Source organism: Mobula hypostoma, chromosome 2, assembly GCF_963921235.1.
Source record: "Mobula hypostoma chromosome 2, sMobHyp1.1, whole genome shotgun sequence".
Taxonomy (NCBI): domain Eukaryota; kingdom Metazoa; phylum Chordata; class Chondrichthyes; order Myliobatiformes; family Myliobatidae; genus Mobula; species Mobula hypostoma.
Window position 1 is genome coordinate 10,108,215 of NC_086098.1, and position 12,376 is coordinate 10,120,590.

General features: G+C 41.6%; 1 protein-coding gene across 3 annotated transcripts in view; it reads right to left on the minus strand.

Moving 5' to 3' along the window:
• The window catches only part of clu (clusterin), a 41,071-nt gene that overhangs the window by 26,507 nt on the left and 2,188 nt on the right, over positions 1-12,376 (minus strand). For 2 of the 3 annotated variants that reach the window (XM_063033350.1, XM_063033368.1), the window contains exon 2: positions 4,976-5,093. In XM_063033350.1, coding sequence (XP_062889420.1) covers positions 4,976-5,051 — 76 coding nt within the window. In that variant the 5' untranslated portion in view covers positions 5,052-5,093. Of the gene's footprint in view, positions 1-4,975; positions 5,094-9,196; positions 9,218-12,376 lie in introns of those variants that run through there. The other variant, XM_063033360.1, reaches the window with a different exon arrangement.

Genomic DNA, 12,376 nt, shown 5'->3' on the forward strand with positions numbered 1-12,376 from the left:
AGATCAATCCAACCCTTCCTTCCCACATCATCATGTGTCATATGATGTAGGCAATCGTGATATCCTGATTAAGATTACGCGTGGCAAATTCTTCTTGAGAAGTGGCTTGCTATTCCCACGTAGCCATCCAATTTTCATTCATCTATGTACCCATCTAAGAGTTGCATAAAAGTCTATAATGTATCTGACTCAATCCCCACCCCGGCAGTGCATTCCGCAAACCACAGAGTGGGAAAAAACCCACCTCTAACAAACACCCCCCATATTTTCCTCCAAATCACCTTAAAATGATGCCCCCTCGTATCAGCCGTTTCTGCCCTGGGGAAACTCGGCTGCCCACTCTATCTACACCTCTCATCTTGTACCCTAGAAGACAGGTGAGATCTTAGAACATTAGAGCACTCATTGTACAGGCATCTCAGGCAATGATGTGTCAAGCTAGTACTTAAATGCTTTACTAATCCTACACTATGTCCAGATCCCTCCATTCTCTGCACATTTCTGCGCCCATCCAAACACCACCATCATATCTGCCTTCACACCACCTCGGCAACACATTCCAAACACCCACCACTGTTAAAGAAAATCTGCCCTGCACATCTCCCTTAAACCTACCCCATCTCACTTTAAATGTACGCTTTCTGGTGTTAGTCTGGGGGAAAGTGTACCACCCATCCAGGCTTCTCATAATTATATAAACTTTATTAGGCTAGTTTTCAGCCTTTGCCACTCCAAAGGGAGCAACCCAACTTTGTTCAATTTCCCATATGCTGCCTTCACCACCGTATCAACGAGAACATCTTAGATCAACATTTCTCATTTGAGTTCACTGTACAGGAGGACACTTTAGTCGGAGAATTCAGAGGATTGGTAGAATTATACATCAATTAACAACTAATTAGACATAGATTTTTGACTTTAAGGTAATAAACAAAGTAAATTTACTATCAAAGTATGTATACGTCTTGAAGAAGACAGCACCAGCGAACAATACGACCGAGAGTGACGTCCTCCAGGCGGTTCACAAAACTACTACTTTTACATCTTTTCCTTTCAAATGTGGTTCTGCTAATGTTAGAGCCTATGATCTATATTTTTGCGGAGTGCTCTCAGGCCAATTGAGCGATCTGGTGCTTTGCCGTCTCCGGGAGGGCTCGGTGAGGCTTCAAGCGAAGTGAGAAGGCCAAGGAACCTGCAGAGGGGGTGCAAGCCCATAATTGACTCCATTTCTCACCAATCTCAGTCCAGAGGAAGTTTGAAATCACTCAGGCTTGTGCAGGAAGACAAGCAGGTGTTCAGCACTGCCTACCAGCCTCATGCTCACGGAGGAAGGGGTCTGCATGCGATGGTCTATTCCTCTCTCCCCCACTCCCTGCTCCGGAAGGAAGGTCCCTGCATGGAATGCTCTTGCTCCCTCGATGCTGTTGGAGGATAGTGCCAGTGTCTGGGTCTTGGGCAAGGTTTAATCAGTGTGGTTTTGGACTGGATTCTAGTTCATGCTATGATGTGTTTCTTGGCACTCCTTTCTTTGTTGCTATTTTGGGTGATTTTCATTGGGGGGGGCTGCAGATAATGAACTGAACTGAATATGCCACCGCTCTTTCAATTTTGTGCTACTTGCTGGTTTATGCACGATTTTGTTTTGCGTATGGAGTGGGTGGTTATGTTCTTCCTTGAACAGGTTCCACGTTTCCTTTGAGTTTTCTTTGCTTCCGGATTAAGATAACGCTACTAAAGTTGGGCGACAGCTTACTGGTGGTTCATAAGGCAAGAAATACAACTAAATACTTTATTAATAACACTTTTAATGTGGTAGATCATCACCTCAGACACATTATCAATTGGATTCTTTCAGGTATCTTGCTTTGGGGCTGCTTGTAAGCAGACAAATCTCAAGGTTGTACAATTTATACCTACTTTGAGCTTTGTTTCATGGTTGTCTGTGGGGAAGATAAATGTCAAGGTTGTACATACTTTGATAATAAATGTACTTTGACTCTTTGAAATACTGCCTTGAGATTTATTTTCTTGCATGCCATCACGGGAAAATAAATACAATAGAACTTGTAAAAAGCTGCACAAAGACTGACCAGTAACCGACATGCAAAGAGGGAAAACTGTGCAAATAAAAATTAAATGAGTAATACTGAGAACATGAGATATCGAGTCCTTGAGAGTGAGACTGTAGGTCGTGGGATCAGTTCAGTGTTGAGGTGAGTGAGGTTATCTATGCTGGTTCAGGAGCCTGATGGTTGTAGGGTAAAAACTGTTCCTGACTCTGGTGGTGTGGGACCCAAGGTGGCAAGCAGGTGGGTGAATCCACAAAACCCGACTGCAATGCAAAGCCTGAGGCAAGGGAAGAAATTGCAGTGGTATTAACAAGCAGAAGACAATGAACGTGGTAGTTTCTATTCAAGAACAGCAGGGTAAACTACATAACAAAAGGCTACAAATCCAATCCAGAAGTAGGGAAATAGTTGAAATGAAATTTCTGAGGGGCACGATTAACCTGGGTCTAAAATCAGAGATAAAAAATGGATAAATTGGCATGGCTTTCTTAAAAGATCGCAACTTAATTTTTTCAAAACATGACATGACAAGATATGCGGTGATGTAGTCTACATGAAATTCTATTCCATTTGGAAAACTGCCAAAGAAAGGAGAGGGGCTGAAACATTTGGTCATCACCTTACAGTAGAGCAGATTCTGTCTTGGAGGTTTTAAACTAGGAGAAAATGGATATGCTGGGCCTGTTAGAGTATAGTAGAGGAGATTCTGTCTTGCAGATTTTAAGCTACAGAGAGTGGATATGCTGGGTCCGTTCTTCCTCAGAGAGGAAAATGCTTAGAGGGGGCGTGACTGAACTGTAGAAAGCCATGGGACATAGATGGGATAGTCAGTAAGAAATTGAGGCACAGCGGTGGGGTAGTTACCACAACACTATTAACACTATCCAGGTTCAGTTCCACCTCTGTCCTTAAGGTACTGTTCGTCTCTGCCCCCTCCCCCCCACCCCATGACAGGACAGGTTTCCGGACACTCGGTCTCCTCCCACATTCCAAAGACGCACCTCTAAATAAAAATAAAAATGTTTGCCCTGAGCAGAAGGCATAGGTTTAATATAAAGAGCCAGGAGATTTGGACTTTAGTTTTTAATCCACAGAATTATTGAAAACAGGAATACATGTGCAGGAGGCAGAGGAAGGCAATTCTCCGAAAACATTTAGGAAGTATTTTATACATGAAAATGACACTGTGACCACTTTATTAGGTGCACCTGCACGCTAATACAAATATCTAATCATGTGGCGGTAACTGAATGCATTAAAGCAGGCAGGCATGGTCACGAGGTTCAGTGGTTTCTCAGAGCAAACATCAGAATGGGGGAAGAAATGTGGCCCAAGTGACTTTGACCGTGGAATGATTGTTGGTGCCAGACAGGGTGGTTTGAGTATCTCAGAAACTGCTGATGTCCTTGGATTTTCACGCACAACCATCCCTAGAGTTTACAAAGAATCGTGTGAAAAATGAAAAAAAAAACAACAACAACATCCAGTGAATGGCAGTTCTGGAGGTGAAAATGCCTTCTTAATGAAAGAGGTCAAAGGAGAATGGCCAGACTGGTTCAAGCTGACAGGAAGGAGACAGTAACTCAAATACCCACATATTACAACAGTGGTGTGCAGGAGAGCATCTCTGAATGTACAACACAGCGAACGCTAAAGTGGATGGGCTACAGCAGCAGCAGACCATGAACAAACACTCCTGTACCTAATAAGGTGGCCACTGAGTGTAGGTTACAATCTAGTAGTGGAAAATGGGATTAGTCAGAAGGATTAGGGACAGTCAGGAGGTAAATGCTCAGCGGGCCTGTTTACATGCCATAAGACTCACAATACAATCCCTTCCCCATCAATTATTCAGGTTCTGTATCCTCCCGATAGTTCCAATATCATTTATGGAGGTCACCACCAGTATCTATGCATACATGGTTCTAGGCTGCTAAGTTTAGAAATTGTATCAAAAGATGAACTAGTTTTAAGTCATTTCTTACCCATTCTGATGTATTCTCTGAGAAACAACTGGACTTCGTGACCATGTCTGCATACTTTAATGCATTGAGTTGCCGTCACCATTGGCTGATTAGATATTTGCATTAACGAACAGGTGTACCTAATAAAGTGGCCACTGAGTATATTTCCATGTATAACATACTCATTCAAATACTTTCTAGACGTTGTCAAGAAACCACCTTCATCAGTCTCCAGGACATACCTTCCTGCTTTCAGTAACTCCCTGGGCTAAAAATGAAAAAGTTCTTCCCCTCAAGTATGTATGCACAGTTAGTTCATGCACCCATGATGGAAAGGGGAAATTTTACAGCATTTTTTATTTATATTTTTCTGTAAGCTAATAATGGACAACAATTTAGACTTAAGTGTTAGGGCATGTTCTGGAGTTAGGGTATATAGCAAATATTTATTTCAGCAGCAACCAATCTTCAGAGATGGGGAGACGATATAAATACCATGTAGTATTGGGTCAGGCAGGCCTCTTCGGCCAAGTGTCTCAAACATGATACCTGAATACTCATTCTGCTAGGATAAAGGTTTCTATATCCATTAGCTTCTAGTCTCTCTGGTAACTTTGTTCACAGTCACAACACAAGGACAGTTCTGCATTCTCAGCCCACTTTCCAAAACCAAAAAAAAAGCTGCCCATGAACATTTGCAAAGTCTGAGCTGTGGATTTGGCCCGTTCCAATATTAGTTTCATCATGAAGTCAGTCGGGGTACCAGTGACATTCAATGACAGTCTTAACATCAAGTAGTGTTAACGGCTGATCACATTAAGGAAACTAATAACAAAACACAGCTTGGTTATAACCAACTTTTTGAACGAGTTCCAGAGAGTGAAGTATGAACAATAAAAGCGAACAAACAGATTAGCACTGGAGAAATTAAGAAATACGCACTTTTGAGTTTCTCTTGAGAAAGCTCTTCAAAGCTCGCACTCACAGCGAGCAAGACAACAAGCCACAGGGTTAACATGGTGTCCTCCGTTCCGTGTTCTGGAGATCAGCAGTTTTTAATCTTAAAGAGAGAAATAGATGTTGGTTAGAATAGAACTTTATCATCATTGCTCAAGGTGATGAGCGTGCAGTGCTACACCAGTCCAGGCAAAACAGAATATTTGCAATGCATGCAGTAAAAAAAATGCCATATTTACACACAACAACTTTGATAGTCTACATCACTCAAAAGACAGTGGCAAGCCAGGCCATATCATTATTCAGCTACACAACAACCGTCAGGAAGAAGCTATTTTTCAGTCTTGCTCTCTTAGCCAAGAGGTTTCTGTACCTCCTAACAGATGGTAGAAGATTGCATTAGAATATGATCAGAACAGAGAGAACAGGCATCATCCAGCGGTACCATTTCAAGTAGTCTCTACAGATAAATCATTGATTTTAATAGGGCGTGTTAAATGATGTCACCCAGGAGATGCAAACAAGTGCCATATTTTGTCCAAACCCACAGCCATTTTGCCAGGGTTGCAGCTTTAACACACAAGTTACCAAAAAAGTATTGCACAGAAAAAGGAGTTTCAAAACAAAATGAGAAGGTATCAATGTGGGCAACCCGGGCAAGATAAGCCTCAGCAGCAGACAACTCATGGTGGGGCTTGGGAAGGACAGATCTTCATCCGAGCCACCAAGTCCAGCAAATGTAAATCTTGATGTTTGGAGAAGGGCAGAAGAAGGGAGGGGAAAAAGGTGCAAACTCCTTCTTGAGGAGCACATTGTTGTAGGGTTTGGAGGCTTGTGTGCTTCAATGACTCAGAATCAGGGCCTTGTGCTTTGGCTCCTGATAGGGTCGTTCATGCCAAACAGGTCAAAGGGTAGAAGCCAGACAGAGTGGTCCACTGTTCCTCCAGATTCAGGAGTTTAGCTCAGAGCTAAAAACACTGACTGGTCAAAAAAAGCTTATGGAAATAGAAATGAAGAATCCTTCCATAGCTGTGTGTGTCAGAGATGGAGAACCTTCATTGCTGCCCCAAATCAAATTCTTAGGAAGTGGCACAAAAGGACAGATTCCCCGAAGGTTAATTTGCAGGTTGAATTTATGGTGAGGAAGGCAAATGTGATATAGCATTCATTTCAAGAGGACTAGAATATAAAAGCAAGGATGTAATGTTGAGGCTTTATAAAGTACTGGTGAGGCCCCACTTGGAGTATTGAGAGCAGCTTTGGGCCCCTTACCCAAGAAAGGATGTGCTGACATTGGACAGAGTTTAAAGAAGGCTATCAAAAATTATTCCAGGATTGAACAGCTTGTCATATGAAGAGCATTTGATGACTCTGGGCCTGTAGTCAATGGAATTCAGAAGAATGAGAGGGTGACCAAATTGAAACTTATCAAATGTTGAAAGGCCTTTATAGAGAGGAGGTTTCCTACATGGGAGAGTCTAGGATCAGAGGATAGAGCCTCAGAATAGAGGGGCGTCCTTTTAGAATGGAGATCAGGAGGAATTTCTTCAGCCAGAGAGTGGTGAATCTGTGGAATTCTTTGTCACAGGCAGCCTCTGGAGGCCAAGACATGGGGCATGTTTAAAGGCAGAGGTTGATAGATTCTTGATTAGTCAGAGCGTGAAGGGATACAGGGAGAAGGCAGGAGATTGGGACTGAGAGGGAAGTGGATCAGCCACAATGAAATAGTGGAGCAGACTCAATGGGCCGAATGGCCTAATTCCCAACGCCAGTGGCATAATGGAACATAAAGCAGTGTTTTGATCATAAGAATGAGAAAGGTTGAACAGAAGTTGGTGCAAATGATGGGTAGCTGAGAACAGAATGGGCCCAGAGAAAGTAGGATAGTCAACTCATGACTGGATGGATGGGATTTCAGCACCAGATAAAATACAGCTGATTCAAGTTTAAACATCAGATGAGCCAACAGTTGAGAAATTGAGTGAGATGGTAAAGAGAACAGGGGTTAGGTAAACAATGACACTGTATGTACTTTGTGTCACTAAGAGGCAGTTAGATCTTTCCAACTGCAACTGTTCTGAGAAATGAATAAATCATTTTGGTAAATTAAAAAGGGCACAATCAGCAGATTTCAATCAATTTCAACTCACAGGTTAATATTTACTTATTCTTACATACAGTTGAAGTCAGAAGTTTACATACATCTTCGGCAAATACATTTAAACTCAGTTTTTCACAATTCCTGACATTTAATCCTAGAAAACATTCCCTGTCTTAGGTCAGTTAGGATCACTACTTTATTTTTGTGAAATGTCAGAATGATAGTAGAGGGAATGATTTATTTTAGCTTTTATTTCTTTCATCACTTTCCCATTGGGTCAGAAGTGTACATACACTTTGTTAGTATTTGGTAGCATTGCCTTTAATTTGTTTAACTTGGGTCAAATGTTTTGGGTAGCCTCCACAAGCTTCTCACAGTAAGTTGCTGGAATTTTGTTCCATTCCTCCAGACAGAACTGATGTAACTGAGTCAGGTTTGAAGGCCTCCTTGCTCGCACATGCTTTTTCAGTTCTGCTCACAAATTTTCTATCAGATTGAGGTCAGAAAATAATGTCAAGTCTGGTTCATCCTTGGGAGCAATTTTCAAACGCCTGAAGGTACCACGTTCATCTGTACAAACAATAGTACGCAAGTATAAACACCATGGGACCACGTAGCCGTCATACCGCTCAGGAAGGAAATGCATTCTGTCTCCTAGAGATGGAACGTATTTTGGCGCAAAAAGTGTAAATCAATCCCAGAACCTTGTGAAGATGCTGGAGGAAACAGGTAGACAAGTATCTATATCCACAGTAAAACAAGTCCTATATCGACATAACCTAAAAGGCTACTCAGCAAGGAAGAAGCCACTGCTCCAAAACTGCCATAAAAAGCCAGACTACAGTTTGCAAGTGCACATGGGGACAAAGATCTTACTTTTTGGAGAAATGTCCTCTGGTCTGATGAAACAAAAATTGAACTGTTTGGCCATAATAACCATCGTTATGTTTGGAGGAAAAAAAAAGGGTGAGGCTTGCAAGCCGAAGAACACCATCCCAACCGTGAAGCATGGGGGTGACAGCATCATGTTGTGGGGGTGCTTTGCTGCAGGAGGGACTGGTGCATTTCACAAAATAGATGGCATCATGAGGAAGGAAAATTATGTGGATATATTGAAGCAACATCTCATAACATCAGCCAGGAAGTTAAAGCTCCGTTGCAAATGGGTCTTCCAAATGGACAATGACCCCAAGCATACCTCCAAAGTTGTGGCAAAATTGCTTAAGGACAACAAAGTCAAGGTATCGAAGTGGCCATCACAAACTCCTGACCTCAATCTGATAGAAAATTTGTGGGCAGAACTGAAAAAGAGTGTGCGAGCAAGGAGGCCTACAAACCTGACTCAGTTACACCAGTTCTGTCTGGAGGAATGGAACAAAATTCCAGCAACTTACTGTGAGAAGCTTGTGGAGGCTACCCAAAACATTTGACCCTAGTTTAACAATGTCAAGGCAATGCTACCAAATACTAACAAAGTGTATGTAAACTTCTGACCCAATGGGAAAGTGATGAAAGAAATAAAAGCTGAAATAAATCATTCTCTCTACTATTATTCTGACACTTCGCATTCTTAAAATAAAGTAGTGATCCTAACTGACCTAAGACAGGGAATATTTTCTAGGATTAAATGTCAGGATTGTGAAAAACTGAGTTTAAATGTATTTGGCAAAGGGGTATGTAAACTTCTGACTTCAACTGTACATTAAGGAGTAATAATTTGTTCCCATTTTCTTGGGGTCATTCATACATACTATACCACCAAGTATCACATAGTCACTGTCTGCAATTAGTAAATATTTACTGCATGTCTGAGTCAGATTGTTACTTGCATCATTTTGAAATCTGCAAAACATAATCTAAGATGTGGATTGTTTCTGTCAATTTCCATGGGACTGTTCTATTATTAAAAGCCTTATCTTCCAATTATATATGATAAATCAAAGGTCTCACTTATTCCTTCAGGGGAAGGCAAAGGATCCCCTGCTAAATTACCTTGACATTTGTGAAACTTTATTGTTAATACTTCAGATGTTTATAAAAGTGTTAACTTCTATGATCTTGATACCATTTGCTAAAATCTGAGATACAGGTCACAAGAGACTCACCTCCACGATTTCACAATAATAAACAATTGTTTATTTTGTTAAAATTGATCCCAGTCTATCCTCCAAGACATCACTGCCCAAAATCAAGCAGATGTTTTCATTGCAGAAGTAGTTGACGTAACCGGGGCAGGGCATCTGAAAGGTGAGAGAGAATCTCTTCTAACCCGTTTAACTGTGCCAAACTACAGATGGTATTTTAGTCAGAGGAACAGAGGCAAGATTCTATGAGCACATTAGAAACACCCAGATGGGATGTCAGGTGCCAGTGACAGGGATGTCTCAGATTGGGTTCATTACATTCTAAAGGGGGAGGATCAGCAGCCAGAAGTCTTGGTACATGCTGGCACCAATGACATAGGTAGAAACAGTGAGGAGATCCTGAAGAGAGATTTTAGGGAGCTATGTAGAAAGCTGAAAAACAGGACCTCCAGGGTAGTAATCTCTGGATTGCTGACCATGCCAAACACCACTGAGGGTAGGAACGGGATGATTTGACAGGTGAATGCGTGGCTGAGGAACTGATTCAGGGAGCACAGGTTCAGATTTATAGATCATTGGGACCTCTTCTTGGCAAGGTAGGACCAGTACAAAAGGGACATATTACACCCAAACCCAAGGGGGACCAATATCCTTGCAAGCAAGTTTGACAGTAGTTCAGGAGGATTTAAACTAATTTGGCAGGGGGATGGGAACCGGAATGATACTGCTGAGGATGAGGTAGTTAGTTTACAAACAGAGGCAGTGTGCAGTGAGACTGCTAGCACGGAGAGGCTGAGATAGGGCAAAATTGCAGTCAACCAGGATGAGTTACATTGTAAAAGGCAGACAAAATTGAGAAGGGTGAATACAGGAGTAAAGTTGTTACATTTGAATGCGCACAGTATATGGAATAAGGTAGATGAACTTATAGCACAGTTACAGATTGCATGTATGATGTTGTGGGCATCACTGAATTGTAGCTGAAAGTAGATTATAACGGGCTGCTTGACATCCAAGGATAAACACTGTATCCAAAGGAGAGGGAGGTAGACAGAGGGGGTGGCTTGACTGTTGGTTAAAAAATGAAAGCAAGTCATTAAGATGACATAGGGTCGGAAGGTGTTGAATTGTTGTGGATAGAGCTAAAGAACCACAAGGGTAAAGAGACCCTGATAGGAGTTAACAGACCCCCAGTAGTAAGGACGTGGTCTGCCAATTACAACGGGAGATAGAAGATACATGCCAAAAGGGCAATGTTACAATAGTCATGGGGGATTTCAATACGCAGGGAGACTGCGAAAATCATGTTGGTGCTAGATCCCAAGAAGGGAAATTTCAAGCATGCCAATGAGAAGGCTTTTTAGAGCAGCTCATGCTTCAGCCCAGTTGGGTATCACGTATTCTCGATTGGGTTTTCCAGAATAAACTGGAATTGATTAGAGAGCTTAAGGTAAAGGAATCCTTAGGAGCAGTGATCATAATATGATTGAATTCACCCTGCAATTTGAGGAGGGGCTAACATCAGATGTATCAGTACTACAGTGGAATAAATGTAATTTATAGAGGCATGAGAGAAAAGTTGGCCAAAATTAATTGAAAAACAACATTGGCAGGGTTAATAACAGAGAATCAATGGCTGGAATTTTTGGAAGCAATTCGAAGGGCACAGGATATATTTCTTCCAAAGAGGAAGAAGTATTCGAAAAGCAAGATAAAACTGTGGCCTACAGGAAAAGTCAAAGTCAACATAAAAGCCAAAGAGGGCATATAATAAAGCAAAAATTAGTCGGAAGTTAGAGGATTGGGAAGCTTTTAACTACCCATAGAAAGCATCTAAAAAAGTTATCAAGGGAAAAAAATGGAATATGAAGGTAAGCCAGCCTTATTAAAGATACCAAAAATTTCTTCAGATACATAAAGTGTAAAAGAGAGGGGACAGTGAATATCAAACCACTGAAAAATGATGTTGGAGAGGTAGTAAAAGGGGGGCAAAGAAATGGCGCATGAACTTTGCTTGTGCCTTCACTGAGGAAGACACTAGCAGCATGCCAGAAGTTCAAGAGTCTCAGGGGCAGAAGTGTGTGAAGTTGCCATGACGAGGGAGAAGGTTCTTGGGAAAATGAAAGGTTCGGAAGTTAGATAAGCCTCTGAACCAAATGGTATACATGCAGGGTTCTGAAAGGGGCGGCTGAAGAGATTGTGGAGGCATTAGCATTGATCTTTCAAGAATTGATTGATTCTGGCATGGTTCCAGAGGACTAGAAAATTGCAGATATCACTCCACTCTTCAAGAAGGGAGAGAGGCCAAAGAAAGGCAATGATAGGCCAGTTAATATGACCTCAGTGGTTGGAAAGATGTTGGAGTCGGTTGATAAGGATGAAATTTCTGGATACTTGGAGGCATATGATAAAATAGGCTGTAGTCAGCATGGTTTCCTCAAGGGAAATCTTGCCTGATGAATCTCTTGGAATTCTTTGAAGTAATAAGCAGGATAGACAAAGCAGAATTGGTTGATGTTGCGCACTTGGATTTTCAGAAGGCCTTTGACAAGGTGTCACACATGAGGCTGCTTAACAAGTTAAGAGCCCCTGGTATTACAGGAAAGACACTAGCATAGTTAAAGTAGTGACTGACTGGCAGAAGGTAAAGAGTGGAAATAAAGAAAGCCTTTTCTGACTGGCTACCGGTGACTAGTGGTTTTGCACAGGGGTCTGTGTTGAAAGAGATTCTTTTTGTGTCATATGTCAATAACTTGGATGAGAGTTGATGGATTTGGGGCAAAGTTTGTGGGTGAAATGAAGAAAAGTGGAGGGGCAGGTCGTTTTGAGGAAGTAAAGAGACAACAGATTAGGAGAAAGGGCAAAGAAATAGCAGATGGAGTACACTGTACATGTACTTTGGTAGAAGAAATGAAAGGGTTGATTATTTCCTAAATGGAGAGAATATTCAAAAATCTGAGGCACAAAGGGTCTGGGGAGTCCTTGTGCAGGATGCCCTAAAGGTTAATTTCAGGTTGAGTCTATGGCGAGGTAGGCAGATGCAACGTTAGCAATCCTTTTAGTTAAGATTTTAGAAAAGTAGAAGGCAAAATTCAAGTAAATTATACAGTATACCAAGATGTAAATCAGCTCATTATCTTACTTTTTAAACTCAATGAGTTTCAGATGGCGATCTGTATGACTGGGCATACTGCATCTTTA